The 18321-nt window shown below is 38.9% G+C and overlaps 1 protein-coding gene across 1 annotated transcript in view; it reads right to left on the bottom strand.

The window, feature by feature from the left end:
* LOC139712262 (sodium- and chloride-dependent GABA transporter ine-like) overlaps nucleotides 1–18321 on the bottom strand; it is a 63400-nt gene continuing 45079 nt past the window's right edge. Inside the window, exons 5-14 of the mRNA XM_071624106.1 lie at nucleotides 17952–18084; nucleotides 11798–11932; nucleotides 10879–10985; nucleotides 10211–10335; nucleotides 9407–9519; nucleotides 8177–8317; nucleotides 7312–7411; nucleotides 6498–6598; nucleotides 5179–5346; nucleotides 1–4871 (exon numbers count right to left, since the gene is read on the bottom strand). Coding sequence (XP_071480207.1) covers nucleotides 4731–4871; nucleotides 5179–5346; nucleotides 6498–6598; nucleotides 7312–7411; nucleotides 8177–8317; nucleotides 9407–9519; nucleotides 10211–10335; nucleotides 10879–10985; nucleotides 11798–11932; nucleotides 17952–18084 — 1264 coding nt within the window. The 3' untranslated portion in view covers nucleotides 1–4730. The remainder of the gene's footprint in view (nucleotides 4872–5178; nucleotides 5347–6497; nucleotides 6599–7311; nucleotides 7412–8176; nucleotides 8318–9406; nucleotides 9520–10210; nucleotides 10336–10878; nucleotides 10986–11797; nucleotides 11933–17951; nucleotides 18085–18321) is intronic.

The raw sequence follows: 18321 nt of genomic DNA, 5'->3' as shown, positions 1-18321 counted from the left end.
AGCAACAGGCATGGACACAGAGACCTTAGTAAACAGACATAACATGATTTTATTTTCACTGTTACATTGACTCTCAGATCGTGTATAAATCCACTTACAAAACTGTCTTCACTCCTCGACTACGTGTTTAGCACTCCATTGTAAATTGTAATGTACTTCTACACATTCAATAATAATTAAGCATGATATGTGAATCACAAAGTGTGTCACTTTCTATAACATGTCTTTGGTGTATCGAAGTTTACACTGAGCATATTTGCGCCTCGTGTATGTAACCCACTGAAGGAGTCAACCTATGAATGCATGGAAATCGCAAAAGGCAGTTGGAGTACGGGTGTAGCGTCGTAAAGAGCTGGTTGTCTGACAAAGGTATAGTCTACTAGCGTGCTACGTTCCATCTTGTTAACAGCGGAAGAGTATTGAAACAGTCGAGACCGAATATTTCTGATTCTTAACAAGGAGTGAAAAAAAAATCTTTGTAGACTTCATCAAGGAGTGGTATTTCCAAATGAGGTATCTATACAAATATCAAGATGGGAAAGGAGGGTTTAGTGTCGGCTGGTTGACATTTTGATCAGCAGATTCATCCCAGACACAGCGGGTAAGAAAACTGAACTTGGATTGAACAAGGCATCACCGGAAAACAGTAAATCCTGAGAATATTTTGGAAATGTGGTCCTGTATGATACATAACAATGTACTCTCCAATTTGACCCACCACGGAGGTGTGATATTGTACATCTACACTGTAATGAACATTATTAGTAACAAGTAAAACATTATACGCCATGTTGACATTCAACATACTATCAAAAATCTCTATACATTGTACTGGCATTCTTTCATGAATCATTCCACTGGGTCATTATACATGAAACACCCGCCTTAGAACAACCCCATAGCTAAAAAGGAGCTGTGAGTATGAATGAATCTTGTGTTTATATGATAGATAAATGTTAATATGCAGACGCAACAATATGTTGGGCCATTCCTGACATATCTGGGGTACCAGTACTAATTACGGTCACTTATCCCATGCACTGAGCTCCACAAGGGCCATTCAATTAATACACGTACACTTGTATGTGTTATCTCAATTGTAGCCCTTAACCAAGGAGATGCACAAATGGCAAAAAAATGATAAAGCGGAATGCACTGATTTCTATGCAATACACTTTACTTGGTGGAGAATCACCTTTTGAAGCTTCGACTTGCCAACAACATTTGGATCTTTTGATCATTGACTACTTATTTACTGTGTAAGACCTGGGGTTCCAAATGAAGGATAACATACAGTGTATAGAAACAATGTATTTGTGATGTTTCACTATGTGGACTTGTTTGTCCTACTGTGGCATATTCAACAATTTACTTCAGTGATCAAAAAAAACAGTTTACAAAAGTCGAGACATCTTTGCAAAGAAAACAAAAACTGACATACATGAATGTATAAAAAATTGAGAATTTTTCCTCCTTGATCCCCCACATGCACCGACCCCTAAATAAAATTTAGACTTGCACTGATGCAGATTAAAGAACTGCTGTGCAGACATATTCACATTGAAGATTGATACATGTATTTCACCACCAAAACACACCTGAAACACAGGTTTCTAAAGTGTAATATTTAACACACCTTTCATGTGCATCACACACCAAACCTAGATGCATTATTGCTCAGACAAAATGGCCCAATTCTATATCTACAAGTGGAAAATGTTTATGAAACAAAAACAAACAAAAAAACTTCAGTATCAAACTTGAAAATGGATCACACACCTGGCATGTGAAATTGTCCCTTATGAATTTCCACTCTCATTACGATGTAGGCATTAGTTCCTCTAACTAAGCTGCATAGTGGAAAAAAACAAAGCATAAGACTACATTTCAACTTCTACAGACAATACTGACACCTGGCTAAAGGGCTGGTAAGAAAGAGACATTGTCACATTAAACTGTTTTAACTATCCCGGAAGCTTGCCCTCGGTTTTTAGTACTCAACTGATAAACAGAGTTAGTGTAGTCCACAAATATGTTGCTCTCTGGGAAATATGCAAGTACATGTTTTCTCAGTGTGAAAAGAGCAGGGCTTAATAATTGGTATACAAAACTAGGAAGCTGTGATCTGACTCTTTTTACTGTTAAAAAAGAAAGGATGCATACTACATGATGTTTGCATATTTTTTGTCAATTTTACAAAAACACAACAGATTCTGCTGTTTCTCACACAAAAATAAACTAACTTTGCAAAATATCAAAGATGGTTTCTAGCATGTTAATGAGGACTTCCAAAACTTTGGCTGTGCTTATGACATACAAACCAGAATGACAATCTGTATTACTGCAGTTACAGTGTTTAAAAGGGTGAGAGAATTCCTGTGGTAATATTGTCCATGTTGCATAAATCACACACAATATGACATGTCATACTGTATATGCTGTTATTTTCGCATACAGATATTTTCGCGAGTGAGAAGGTCACAGGCATTTTCTACTACCTTAGTGTATGGTGACATTTTCGCGTGTTGCTAAATTCGAGGTCCAACTGTGATTCGCAAAATTCGCGAAAATTAAACCCTTGCGAAAATAACAGCTTATACAGTACTTCACATATGAATGACTCTACGTAGACCATACGACTCTTGCAACAAATGCAACTACAGCTCACTTTAGACCGAAGACTACTTCAGTGTAATTCAGTGCATGCTGGCTATGTCTACAGCTATCATAAACATTTATTTGGGTGGCAGTTCTACGCAGCATGCATCACAACGAAGAAGTGCGATCACATCAACCCTTCGACCACTACTAGACTTTACAATAATGTAGCGCAGACTGGGTATACATGTTGTCCCTGTGAATGCTAACGATAGCCACATACAGTGGCCGAAAGAAGAAGTGGAGTTTGAACCCTTAACCTCATTATCAAGTCCTGTAAGCATACAACCACCAAACCTCTGGGTTGATGTCAATCATTAACATCCCCATGGTAACCACAAAGCCCACACGATATCATACCATAAATTTGTAGATAATTCTGCATACCACGAAACAACATACAAAAGCTTGGATGTACAAATCAGATCTATTAAAGATATATAATCATTGCTCCCAAGATTGAATTATTTTGACCTGATTCCTTGAGCATCTCTTCTACCTGCAGCTGTTGATAAATACTGATTCTGAATCATGACTGTCCAAAAAAGAATAGAAAAAAAAAAATCATGGTGATGCCATTGAGGTAATAATGCTACACTAAAAGAATAAACAATATCAGTGATGCTCTAAGAAACATATCATACATCATACACAAGTAAACACAGAAAACATCATTTCTACTTTGGCCAGCATATACAGTTCGTGAATCATTCTGGATTGCAGAAAGTCTACATCGGTGAGCAGGCAAAACGGCCAACTACATGGACTCGGCGACTGTATATGGTTAGCATTAAGTGAAAGACTAACAAATTCTATGCAAACATTCATCACATGTTAACATACCCTGCTATTTATGGATGGATAGCTTACAACATAAAATAAACCTTAAAGGGACGAACGAAGTATTGGATCTACTCGTCACTTACAGAAAACAAACGAACGCTAAAAAAAAAAAAAGAAGAAGCCTATCAGAATTACTCGATCAAAATTGTAGTACTATAAGAAGGTAATCAATATTTGCATTTATGTAACAAGATACATAGATTAACTTACAAGTGATTAGCATGTGATTAACAAGCATTTAATGCACCATTCCCTTTACAAAGCGAATTACTACTCATGATTTTAGCAACCCACATAAACTGTTTCACTTTAAATATTTTCTATTCATTATTTTCATTTCGTTGTTGTATTCATGATTATCGCCTGACAAAGCACTTTAAAAGTCTGCCACTGATCTCCTGATATTGGCCAAACTTCATACAGACTCATCAGGATACAGTACAAGATATAAAAATCAGACAGGTGCTATTAAAGCACAATTTCTTTCCTCTCTGAAAAAAATGAAAGACATTGTAACCAATATCAATTTGAAGTGTTTTAACTTTTTAAAAAAACATTTACCATGATTTCAGATCATCTACAGAAGCTCCTATCTTACTGAAATGAGGACTGACAGTATTCTTCTAACCAGTTCCTGTGATGTTGCATAATCATACTCCATGTAAACCTATGGTTCTCTTTGACACAGCACGAAAACACATTTGAGGCGAGGAAAGTCCGCACCTTGCCTCACTCAACAACTTTCTCTGTCCTGACAAACAAATACACTGTAAGTGCTAAAGTGGGAATACACTACTTGCAAGTGGCTCTCTATACGTGATTCAATCCTTTGAATTTCAGGGGAATCCACACATTTTTGTGTGATCCATCCCAACCCTTCAGAACAAATACTGATATTTACATAGAAGAGGTTTACAGGAGTCTCTATACTATGGAATGACATCTTAGTAGTACAGACTGTACATTAATCTCAAGTATTTCACGTGTTACAGTTCATCTTTCTCCGTGTAGGTGCAGACCTTCACAGAAGGATCAGCCCAACATGAAACCAACCACCAAATAATCCTACGCTTGCATATCTACCTACCCAGGCTGGCCCTGACGACGTCCTAGCAATGCTTGTAAGAGCTTATAAAACATGATCGATAAACTTAACATATCAAGTGGCCTACGAAACTTGTGCACGTCACGACCCATGTCCATGCAGCAGACAGGGCCGGGGCTATGTCCTAGACTCCGTTGGTCACGACCATGTCGTAGGACGGAGGGAGGCTCGTGCCATTCAGCTCGATTCCATCGGCGGTCTCCTTTGTCATCAGCCTCACGTGGGTCTCGTCGTCGAAGTCGGACTTGAGACTGTTCAGGAAGCGCTGCATGGGGGTGACAGGCGAGAAATAAACACACACAGACAAAATGAGTATATGATTCACTCAGTTTCTACTTTGAGTTTTCAAAAACTTAATGAGATTTGAGCCAAGATGCACGACAAAAGTGTCTCTAGTTTTCAAGTATATTTGTTTCACTTGCCCTGCCAACATAGAAAAAGTGCAGAATTCTGCTAAAAAATTTTTCTATTTCTCGGATTTGAAGAATGCGATGCTGAGGTCTGAAAGACAAAAAGCAGCAGAAGAAGAAAGAGAAGGAAAAGGAAATTCAGTATTCATGAAGATGACTAACCTCTTTCAATGACCCCTCGGAGGTCAGTAGGGTGTGTATGGCCCCAATAGGGAGCCAGATGATAGACAGGAGGGCCACGCACCAGCCCAGCCCCTGGCACCATTTGGGGTACTCATAGTCGCCGTAGCTGACTGGTTTAAAGTCCACGATGGAGAAGATCAGGATGGCCTGGAGACAGGTGGGGGGGGGGGGGAAGAGAAAATGTGATGAAGAGGTTGTTGGTTTTACTCTTCTTCTTCTTCATCTTCATCCAGCACTGGTCATCATCCCCAACTATTGCATCACATCATTTATACTAAGATTCAAAACACATAGCATTGGTCATCATTCCCATCTGTAGCATCATTTCAATTATGACTTTTTATTTAATTGTTAAATACTGTTTAAGTTTATCAGGAGCTCTTTCTTGCAGCACAAAAATATAGGTGTACATAGGTTCTGCACTTTATAAATTGATAGATTATTTTCAATAGTATCATTCACTTCCTTCTAATCAAAGGGTTTTTGAGTTATTGGGGGGGGGGGGGGGGGGGCTAGATGATAAATCAACTCTGGGTCCATCCAATTTAGCCAAGGTCAGTCTGCTTGGTATCAATTTACAGCACAGTGTGGCTAAACACTGTAAGCTAGGGATTTTCAAGCCTCTACTTTTTCCTTTCGTTTTATAGCAAGGAAATGCCAAAGGATATGATATCTGTAGCCTCATCAACAATGTCAGATGTGAATATATTACAATGAGTAATAACAGTTGATGAGTCTTCTCTGGCAAGTCTTAGAACCAAGCCCTCTTGAAAGGTTTAATACTATGGGTAAAAACTTTAACGCTGTAATGCATATTTGTTTGACATGAAGATGGTTTACAATTGATCAGGATTTGTTGTATATATATTTTGAATGGCTTGACCATCAAAAGAATATAAATTGCATTACAATTAGCTTGTTATCTTGGATCATCATCATTGGATTTTCATCATCATCATCATCATCATCATCATCATCATCATCATCATCATCATCATCATCATCATCATCATTGTCATCATCATCATCATCATCTTACTGCTTAATTTGATAGTACATGGGTACAGGAATATGTTGGCAGTGGGTTTGGTTCTGTGATGTTTTTTTTTTTTTTTTTTTTGGGGGGGGGAATTTCTCCCCTCCCACTTTTTCATTCTGCTCGATTATCTCTGATTATTTCCCATACTCTTTACGGTTTCATGGGATAATGAAGCATCTTTGTTGGAAACCAACTGTTCAACAGTTTTTTTTTTTTAAATTTATACAGATACGTTTTTTTCTGACTAAAAATTTCTCACCAAAATGAGGACAGGAGAGATGACAAGCCAGCAAGCTCTGAAGTAAATATTAGGGTAGGATCCCGTCATCGCCTCAATGTTCCTGGCTAAGCGGTTTCCACCTGATGAGCAATACAAATGCAGGGAAGAGGATAAAACTTATCTTGAAGAATATATACATCCATAGACAAATACAAATTTTGTAGATATATGAATAATTTTGGTATTCAGGGCAGCTTAAGACACATTTTCTTGTGTTTAACTCACATTATTTTCCATTCTTAAAAAAACAATAATCATAATCGATGATCACATGTCACTATCTAGTAATTCTCTCACTAAAATACCAACCTTGTCATACACGTATTATCATCATTGGAGCTAAATGTACAATTGTATACCATACATCAGTGGCTCTAACCCTTGTAAAGCAATCAAAGCAACACCTGGTTAACTTGTAAGGTTCATGAGTAGTGCCCCCTGAAAAAAAAAAAAAAAAGATCTTTGAATGCCTACACTGTACTGTTAATTTCCTCACTAGAAGTTAATCTACTTGAAGAAAAAAAAATAGTGAATACATTTCTTTTTCTTTTTTCCCCTTCCATGATATCAAACCTATATCAGGTTTCCATCACACAGTTCATGCAGTCATTTGTGTCTTGGAATTAAAGAATTGCATCAAACAGTGACAATGAAACATAACTGTAGTGGACAAGAGCAGAGAAGTGGACAGCCATCAAACCATGACTTCAGTCATGTCATTTAAAAGACAGAAACACAAAATTCCTCCTGTAATTGAGACTGAAAATATCAATGGAAGGGAAGAAGGCATTACCGTAGAGCCAACAGACAGCCACTGCCTCAGCGATGGCGATGAAGAAGAGAGAGACAATGGCCGTGTACCAGTCCATGATCTGGAAGAAGTACATGCCTCCCTGTTTGTGGTGAGGAAAATGAACACACTCCATCATTAGCTCATAATAACAAGGAAATATGTAATGATATTCATACATTACTCTGTGTTGGTAGGCATTCCTGTGCAAAGACAGACACACATGGAACAGGAATCAAGGAGTTCTTGTGCCAGCTAAGTATGGTATTCAACTTTTGGCACAATGCTCCATCAAGCTAATTTTAACAAAGAAATTGCTGTGCTGGATCTCAAGAAAAAACACACTGACATATCTATGAGTGTCTGGTTTTGAGTATGTGTGTTTTTTTTTCTTTGTACAGTATATGTGTGTGTATGTGTTTCAATTCATGACATATCTACATGTATATCTAACAAAGTATTCATGAATATATCTAAATACCCCCTTCCTCCCTCCCCCCCCCCAAAAAAAAAGGTATCTACAGCAGCACATACTAAAGGTGACTCAACTGCACAACTAACTTAAAGTGTAAACATTAAATATACTACTTCATTCTACCTTGTTGCCATGCATATTGTAGAATGACAGAATGCACTTCCATTATTTTATCATCACTTTCACAATGTCATCACAGTAATGTGTACTACCTCCCAGAGTCCTGTTCGGGACCATTATCCTACTGCACAACAACATTTGCAATCGTTTACTGCAACAAAATCACATCTATCAGAAAGAGCAACCAGAATAATTTCGACCAACTGGAAGATGCCTGAATGTTGCCATGGAAACTGGGCCAACCACTCCACCCTGCAAATTTGTGGGACTCACCCTCGTGATGTTGGGCAGACCCAGGAGGAAGGAGATGACGCAGATGTAGAGGACCAGGACCTCCTTGCGGTTGAAGTAGAACTGGCGGAGTTTGGGGAAGCCGTCGCTGAAAGTAGACACCACCACCTCAACCATGGCAAACTGTGGGGGAAAGATGGGCACCGTCTCTATGAAGCTGCTGTCATTATCATTACTTTTATTTACTGTTATGTTATTTTCTGTATGGAATTGTGATGCCCTCCTCACATACAAAGAAATTACAGTGATACCAATTAAAATTACAATAATACTGATTATAAATAATAACATTAAAAATTAGACCAAAAAAAAAAATGGAAAAAGCAACAATGTAAGGAATGTGTGGAATACCTTCCATTCTAAAACAACTCTGGTCAATGTTGACATTTGGTATAAAAAAAAAAAACGAGTGGGTCACATTTCCATCTATGTAACCAAGGAGTCATTAGGGAGGAATAAAGAGATTTCCACTGAGTCTGTCTTTTTTGCACCATTAAATTATCTTCCTACCATCTCATTTTAGAGAAGTACAAATCATTGGCATGCTTCATTCAGACCGAATCTTTCAATTGTCGAGGCTAGTCTGCAACATGCCACATCTTTTAAAACTGCAATAGACCCATTTCTAGACCTGAAGGACCAAAAGGATAAGTGAGGCCTAAAGCAATTAAAACGGGGAAATGCGGTGTCTAACATTTGTTGAGTAATGCATGTTGGGTCATGTTTGTTGAGTAGCATTAATAGTTGTTGCAGGGTAATAATTCCCACGAGGATTCAACCAGGGGGGTGTTTCATGAAACTTTTTGTCGGTGATTTACACCGACAACTGTTAAAAGCTACTGAAATCCTTGCGTCTGATTGGCTGATAGCAAATTTGTCGGTGAAAACCTCCGACGAACTCATTGATGAAACGCCCCCCAGATGTTACATTTATTTTGGAGGCTGCTCTAGAAAGGGGGGAAGGAAGGAAGGAAGGAGAAAGAAAGAAAAGAAAGATAAAGGAAAAAAGAAAGACAGATTGTGAATACCAATCAATTGAGCACTCAAGACACTGATGGGCGATCGCTTTTAGAATCACACGAACTGCTCTTCCAGCAAACCTAGACGCATCCCTACCTACCTACACAGTCGACAATCTTCCAACCTGGTCACCCTCTCTCCATCTCACCACTTCCACCCTCCTATAAAAAAAATGGTATGACCCTGACTCACCTGGCTGTCAATTCCCAGACAGACGAGCATGAGGAAGAAGAGGACGGCCCAGAGCTGGGAGACTGGCATAGTGGTGAACACGACTGGGTAGACCACAAACACTAGGCCTGGACCTGTATGGTGAAAAGAAAGGAGACCAACATTAACACTGCTAGTACCTCATGGAGAGTGAAATGCAGTTGATGCCTGCCAATGTTGCTTATTCGTACATCGCCCTCATACCTGGCAGTCACGCAAACCGGAGGGCAATAGTTTGGAGGGTTGTTGAATTCAAGAACTGTTAGGACTCATGAAATTCACAAAAACAAAACCCCCACAAAATATTTGGCATCTTAAGTGGTTTGTTTTGTTTTTTCAATTTATGAGGGAGCAAACTCTGCGATGAGTGCTGTAAAATACCTCAAGTGCCACTACGGAAGAACCAGTTACTATTATTCATTATCATTGTGCAAGCAAAGTAGTAGTTCTAAGCATCAGTGAATCAAGCCTGGAAACAACCTAAGTGCTGAAAATTTGTCATGGTGTGTTTGACTATTGTAAGGTGGACTCCCGTTATAATGAAGTCCTCAGGACCGGCAGTTTTCTTTCGTTATATTGAAATTTTGTTGTAACCGAACAAGTAAACAATAAATAAAAACAAAGAGTGGATAATGCTGAGGCCTGAAATTTTACTTCGTTGTAACCGGAATTTCGTTACAACCGAGTTTGTTAGAATGGGAGTGCACTGTATCGGGTGTTTCTCGAATGTTTGTCAAATGTAGCATCTTGTGCCGACGACCAAGCACTCCCCTTCGTCCTTCTTACCCTCTGTGATGACCGAATCAATCTCTGCATCCTGGACCTTAGCGATGTAGCCAATCACGGAGAAGATGACAAAGGAGGCAAAGATACTGGTGAAGCTGTTGATACCGCAGATGGTCAGAGTGTCCCTGCAAAGTTAAAAGAAGAAGAAAATTGAAAGATTAACATAATAAGGTAAAAACTTCCACATATGGAATGAACGCCTGATATTCTCTTTCTTCTCCTCTTGGAAGAAAGTCACACTCAAGACCACAAATAAAAGTTGGTGTCAAGCTCTTTTGTTTATCATTCTCTTTTTTAATACATATCTTTTTGTCGACATTATTTTCCACCTTGCTTGTGACTTAAGGCACTTTCTGTTGTCTTCAAATATCTAATTATCTCAATTTTCTATCATTCTCATTTAAATATTTCAATTACTTCTTTAGCCATCACATTGAAACAACAGTTCTTGCTCATCTATCTTGACATATAATTCATAACAAAGACCTCTGCTGTTGGGTCAACAAGTATAACAAGATGGTCATGCTATTTTTTTTTACCCGGGTTTCGTTTATTCCAAGTGTTACATGTTTCCTTAATTGTTTTGACTACCACAGTTCGGTCGCTACCCTAGTTTGGCCTAATTGCGAATGTCAATCAAGACTCTGTACCCTCCTTTCTAAACCCACCTGAGGATGGAGCGGTTCTTGAACTCATTGTAGCTGGAGAAGGCTATCATGGAGCCGAAGGCGATGCCGATGGAGTTGAAGTTCTGGGCCGCAGCTGCTTCCCACACCTACGAGAGAGTGACGTACAAACACGATGATGAGAAATCCACAAGTTTTGAATCCACTGCTTGCATGAATGAATCTTATCGTCCTGCACGCAGTCTTTTGGAATTCCAGGAACTCGTGACAAAAATGGAATACTGTAGGTGCTGATATTTTTGCATACAGATATTTTTGCAAATGGAAGTTGATCAGACATTTTCACGTGTCAAATTTCTCACTTTGTGACCTTTTCACATTATCGTGGTAATTGCAAAAACAAATGATAATACAAATGCTCACAAGAAAGAGTGACTTTTCAATCAAACAAAAATACAAGAACACAATGTGTCTACACATACAGACATGCTCAAATTCTCACCCGATACATTTACATCACAGAAATATCTGATACATCAAACCTCTAGTCAACAAATCAACTTGCAACTTCAGGGACAGTGTTTATATTGTGTAATCTCAATTGCCGCCCACAGTGAATTGAGGTTGACATAGCAAGAAACCTTCACGTGATTAACCCTTTCTGCATACACTGATATTTTCTAATGGCAGGGAACAGAACTGAGATGTACCAGTATCTGTATGATATATTCTGTATTCTGTATTAACCGTTCACTTCATATTTTGTATTCTGTATTCTATGGTAACCCTTACTGTGCTAGAGACTTTGGAGTGTGTCTACAATGTTAAGGGGTGTTCTACAAAGAGTTAAGGGTTAGCACACAATAAGAGAAAAAGAATGTATCTATTGGGTTTTATAAGAAAAGCATCAAATAACCCAATATCACAGTGTGTATACATACATTCAGTACATATAACTTACCGAAGCCTGCTTCAGCAACTCCCACTTGGGCCGGAGGAAGTACAGAATGCCGTCCCCTGCACCATCCAAGAGGGCGCCATTTATGAGCAGCACAAACAGGACCAGGTACGGGAACGTGGCGGTGAAGTACACCACCTGACAGACACGATTATCGCGGAACAAGAGAGCATTAGATTTCGGGAAGCCAGACATCACCCAGACATAATGCGGCTGATGACAAAGGACCACAGTGACCAAAGTTGCATTTCATACATTGAATGCTTGTCAACAATGAACGAAAAGCAGTTCTGTGTGTATATAAATATATAATACTTTAAAAATACATGTAGAGCTGCATACACTAATATTTTCTAACAGCGGGGAAAGGAACTGGTGTACCAGTATCTGTGTTTTGAATGAAATACCTGAGAGAGAGGTTTAGCCTCGGTACAACCTGCTCGTCCTGGTGTGTGCAATGCTGAAGATGTTGCACTTTGAAATTTGGTACAATCAAATCTTTTTGTTTATGCTGGTCAATGGTTGGGGGGGGGGGGGGTCATTTGTTTCTTGTATGTCGAAGTTGAAGTCATACAAATAATGATAAATATTGACAAAAAATGAGAGCTTGCAAGTGCAAAAATTTAACGATAACGAGAACACAGTCTTCTGAAATTTATCACCTGTGTAACTTTACCATGCACCATTGAAAAACAAAAACATGGAGCAACCAAAACAACTTCTTCCCTGAAAGAAACAAAACCCAATTACAAGCTCACCCAAGGAAATGTACACTGCATAATGCTTTAAAATTGAGATTTTGTTCAAAGGCAAAGTATCATACCCTTACAGGAGATACAGGTTTCAACTGTATCATACTGATATACTTTAAAAGCTAAAAGAATACACACACACACAAAAAAAATAACCCTCCAATAAACTGAAGTCTAGGAATGGGCAATTTTATGGCACTACAATGGTACCATCATTTCTAAGAATTCAAGTATGGATTATTTAGTTTCTGATTCTATCTTGTCCATCATTGATGGACTAATATAAAGTCTTTCACTGCTGATATTACTTGCCACCCCTTACAACCCCCCCCCCCTCTTGTCCAGACTGCTTGACCATGCACAGTAGAATCCTTTACATCAGAGTGTCTCGTACAGCCTGTCAATGATATCATATTTCACAAAATTTTTTTCATACATGATAAATCATATTACAAAAATCCAAGGTTTACATTCTCAACAGATACTGGTACCACGTCTGGGCAATTAGCAATGGGGAACAAAAAAAACCAGAAACAAAACCAATAATAAAAGTTTCCAAAAAAGATATACATCTAAAGGACAGAAAGAAAGAGAAAGAGAGGGAAATAAAAAAAAAAAAGTCTGAGGGAGTTAAACAAGCAAATGTCACATGCATCTCTTTTACAGGATGCATTGAACATTTCAACCTGCTTGCAAGTTCAGCAACTTGAGCTCAGAGCAAATCCCAGGGCCGCAAATGACAGAGTTTTCAAATATGCCTTTGCCTGGTTGACTAGGGAAGCATAAACAGTACCGTTTTCTTTTCTTTTTTTTCTCTCTTCTTTTTTTCTTTTTTTTTTTTTTTTTTTGGGGGGGGGGGGGGACAAAACTAGGTCAATGTTGTTGTCCAACCTCTGAAAAGTACAAACTATTAAAAGTTGCACCGATCAAGGTCAGCCCAATGCACGCTTGGTTTCAGGTCAGAGAGCCAGAGCAGAGGCTTTGAATAGTGATTAGCTCTCAGTGAGAGCTTCAGGACCAATGTAAGTTTGGGGAAATTGACTCCAGGAATACCTCTGCAAGGTGGCAAACATTTTTGGGCGTTTCTAGGGGTTATCAAAATTTCAGGCCTAAAACTTTGGGTGGCTTCTGGTCTGTTCCTGGCTCGTCTCTTTGGCTTTAATCGAGATGAAAGCAGGTTGAAAGCTGCGCACCGTTTTAAAGGCACTCCACGCACAAAGAAGGCACAGTAGTGTGAGATGAAATGAAATCTTCGTATCAGACAGATCAACTGAAGGTCCTGCTTCTCTCGACGGTACAAAGAGTTTTTGGAGCGAGACAATTTTATACTTCCTCCCCTAGTGCAGAGCAATAGCCATATTGCAGCATTGAACCCACAAAGCAAAAATGGATAAGGTTTAATTTGACTTCAGGACACCAAAGCTTGTGTTGTCAGTAGGAAACAAGCTCACACTGGCTTTCTTTGGGAGTGTAAATCCCATAATCAATCATCTCTAACCACCTAGTGTCTTAACTGTAATTGAAAAAAACAAATATAAGCACTTTGTATCTTTTGTGGAAATAAAATAGCAACAACTTTCAAAAAAAGCTATTCCTCTTCCAAGGAACAACAATCAGCAGCCATTGAGGGCTGTCAGTTTGATTTGTAGAATAATTGTGACAAGTAAGATGATAAATCAAAAGTCTCAAGATACAGGTATCAATGGTAAACTTAAATATTGTTAGAGAACTTATCTTAAAATTTTCATTTTTCATTTTTTTTTTTTTTGGGGGGGGGGGGTGGGGTTGGGTGAGGGAAGAAGCAGTTATGCTATTTCTCTTCTACAAACACATGACAAATAGCAAATCATGACAAACAAAAAATTACTGTCAGAAACTACATATCATTTGAAAAGCCAAGGAGCTTTTAAAGCACCACTGGCTATTGACAAAATGATTTTGTGAGAAAAAAAAAAATAATGGGGCAAAAATAAAGACAAGCATGGTCAGGTAATTACTGTGAGTAGACAAAAGATTGTTGGTTCACCTTCTTCACATATTATCCATAAGGAGCACATTTTGGTGAGTGCTATTACCCCTACGTTTGAAGGGGGCAGCATAACGGTTTTCTGTGAAATAAATCGATTTGCAAAATTGGGCCGGCATCACATGGGGGGGCGACCGTTCGTCTTTTTTTTTTTTTTCAATCACTGGGGCAAAAAGAATTTAAGTTTGTGACGGATGTCGACAGGTGCACTCAGTGACTTGCTCGGGATGACCCATGGAAATTTGATCGGGATGCAGCCCCGGAACGGACGAAGGTTTGGAGGGGGAGGCACCGCACCTCCATTCTCCCCCTCCAACAACACAGAGATTTGCTCGGGATGGTTAAAACTGACGTCTTTACTTTTACAAGTTGTAAGAAAGAGAATGTGTCGGCATTGCACACTTCCTGAAAGACAGAGAGAGACGACAAAAAAAAAGTTGAAAAATGATTAATTATGGGTTGTGAGATTGGCATGTGATGCGGTTGACAAAGAATGCATGAAGAGAGAAATTCTACAACAGACTATGATGAAGGTTACAAGCTTGAAGCTGCAATGTAAATACACATTTCTTTTTTCCCCCACAGCGTCCATGTCATCTGGTCAGCACTTATCAAGCCTTCCTGTAACAAGAGCCAGACAGTGGATGAAAAGAGATGTAAATATGAATAGAACAGTCCAATGCTGGATACCGGTACTCTACAAGGGTAGTTGGGGGAGAAAAGAACCGGTTCAGATACAATGTAATTAGTACCTGGTACTCGATATGAAAGTAAGGGTGATAAGTGTGTGTACCATGCCCAATGTGATTGGTACTTTTATCTGGTGTTACACAGACACTGTTACCATGCCAACCAGAAACAGTCATCCATACGACTTTGTTATGGACAATATGATTCAAAGCGTGATCACTATGGAGTTCAAATGAAATAGAATATCGCCACAACATTGTCATCCAAAAAAAGAGAGAATTATGTGAAAGTGTTTGCTTTTGGGACGGTTAGTGTGATTATCTTTTCTCTCTTTTCTTTTTGGAAGGGGGGGGGGGGAGGGTGATTTTATACACAGCAGATGGGCTTGCATTGTTAAAGTAAACCGTTTCCAGATTTCATGATAACATTGTCTGTTTTTGTGACAGTGAGTTTGTAGTTAAAATGTTACATCTGTTACTGTATCTACTGTTAGTATCATATGATGACCTGTTCATTTATCACAACTTACCGTGTGTATGATAAGTGCACATTGTTGTTAAATGAAATATTCAAGGAATACATATTCTTTCATCGGTGTATACAGTGTACATATTATATTGCATACAATGGTGAAGAAGTTTTGAGTTCTTTTGAAACCAAAGTCTGTTAGAGTAACCACAGGGGGAAACACTTTTGTTTTAATAGAAATATACATCATATGCTTTTGGTTTTTCAACACTACGAGTGGTTTCTAACTCTTGAATTGTTTTGGACCAGCATCTGAGGATATCTATTATTACTAAGAGTCACATGAAGGGGGATGTTGTCTAAATACAAGGTGTCACTTTAACAATAGAATAGAGCTAGATTTCACGGCTACCTGACCGATGTTTGTGTTTTTGACTGACCAATGTGTGCCTCGATCCAGTCTGTTCAATTACAGTTTGCAAATATCTGGGGGCCATGATGACTTTGATTCCTCAGATTAACAATATTTTCATCCCTGGCAAACCACAATGTATCTGCCGCTACCTTACTACTCATCAGAACATGGGCAATTGCGAGGCTGAACATTTTTTCTCTCCCTTTTTAGGCAGGAAAGAAGATCGTTTCCTGCAAGCCCAGCACAAGTGATACCCATTACCAACACATCAATCCCACTGAGTCTACTGTTCCACATATTACACCCTAGGATTGCTACATTTGCAGCACCTGTGTATCAGCCTCTTAAGATAAAAGCTAAAACTGAAACTGTTACAATCTGTTCACAACTAACATTAGACAAATGAGAGCCTTTCTATGTGCTTTCACGCTATGCTGTGAACATCCTTTTCTTCTTTTCAATGGTTATAGCTGCTTTTTGGTTTCTATGATTGTTTTCTTACTTGGGCTTTCATATCACATTGTAATTTAGAGGTGACCTTTTCCTACCCTTAACAGATTATGAGTGAAAGTAATGTAGATGATGTGTGAACAAATGATTCCCAGCAGTTTCTTGTTGGGAAAATTCGGTACAAGGGGATATTCTTTGATTTTCTATCCAAGCTACACAAATTTGCTGACACAAACAAAATACAAAGACTAATGGTTAAAGTTAAGATGGGTTTTCCAGGTCTCTGATTCCAAAGGACCAATATTGTGTGCCATGTTAATACAGCCCAGTTGCACCATTTAATAGAGTTGGAACTAGGGAAGATTCCTCTTACAATGACAAACCGTATTAAAGAGATATGTACAGTGTATGCATACATAATGTTACACCATGCCAATCATATATGTCCATTCAACATTGTATTTTTCAATATATAGAAATGCTCATTCCTCACTGATGAAAAAGGGTAGGAAGCATGCAAACATATATGTCATGATGTCAAAAACAATAATGACAGTAGATATTTCATACATTGTATTCAAAACTTTGTTAAATACTAGTACTGTCCCCATGTTATGCTACACATGTAGGTGCCACTGTCAAAAATTCAACCCAAGACAGTTTTGGCGACACTGTATAAACACTGTACACTGAGGACAGGATATTTGAGTATAATGGTGACAAGGCATCGTTGTTCAAGATGCGCGGTTGCCATGGTAAATTACATGTGACTGGTGTTGAGGCAGGCACACAATGTAATTATCGGCATGTAATGTGGCAAGCGAGATAATGGCTTGAGTGACTATGCTGTAATACAAATGCAGTTAACAATGACTGCAGTCACAGACACATAGCAAAGGAGAAAGAAAACCAATCACATGTCATTGTAAAACTCTCATACTTTCAACTGCAAATTCATGCACTGAACATTTTCGTAACAGCAGAGCAATTCTCCGCATAATATTAGCAGGGTGGGTGAATGCCAATGTTTCACATCACAACCTTAGATCTCTCTTGATTCTATGAAAAAAGAAATGGGGGCAAATGGGGGGAAAAAAAATCAGTGGTGTGTGCAAACTTATTCATTTTTCAAAATCCCTGCCACCACATAAATGTTGAAATACTGACAGGGATTTTGCTGCGTGGTTCTAGAATGCATTGCCACATTAACTGTCTTTAAGAATGATCTCGGCAATGATCTGCATCCATCAAAAAATGTTTTCTCCCTCCTTTGCCATGGGTGACTCTTGTTTCAAGCTGGATACTGGTAAATGAGCCAACGTGTGGTCGGCAGGCTAGGGCGGGGCCCCTTCTCACCTTGCCGGAGGTAGACACGCCCTTGAAGAGGCAGAAATAGACTAGGATCCATGCTAGGAGGAGGAGGCCGAAGAGCTCCCAGCGCATCCCGTTGGGCTCGTCGATCCCGCCGCTGATCTGGAGCACACGGTGACTGGAGAAAAATCGAAAGAATGGAGCACACACAGTGACAAGGAAATTATGCATTTATGGAAACTTTATTCAAAGACTGACTGACAGACAGACAGACAGACAGACAGACAGACAACAGCAGCTGGTATCATTACACATGTTTGTATGAGAATTTTTTTTTTCATCTTTTTTTTTTCTAGCAGCTACAGGGATGCTAAACTTGTAAACAGCATTATGCTGCATTTTGAGGGTTAAAAAG

Source organism: Diadema antillarum, unplaced genomic scaffold (genome assembly GCF_040938485.1).
Source record: "Diadema antillarum isolate AM-2024a unplaced genomic scaffold, OU_Dant_1.0 scf00000040, whole genome shotgun sequence".
NCBI classification, from domain to species: domain Eukaryota; kingdom Metazoa; phylum Echinodermata; class Echinoidea; order Diadematoida; family Diadematidae; genus Diadema; species Diadema antillarum.
The sequence above is the reverse complement of the archived record's forward strand: the minus strand, read 5'-3'. Positions and strand labels throughout refer to the sequence as shown.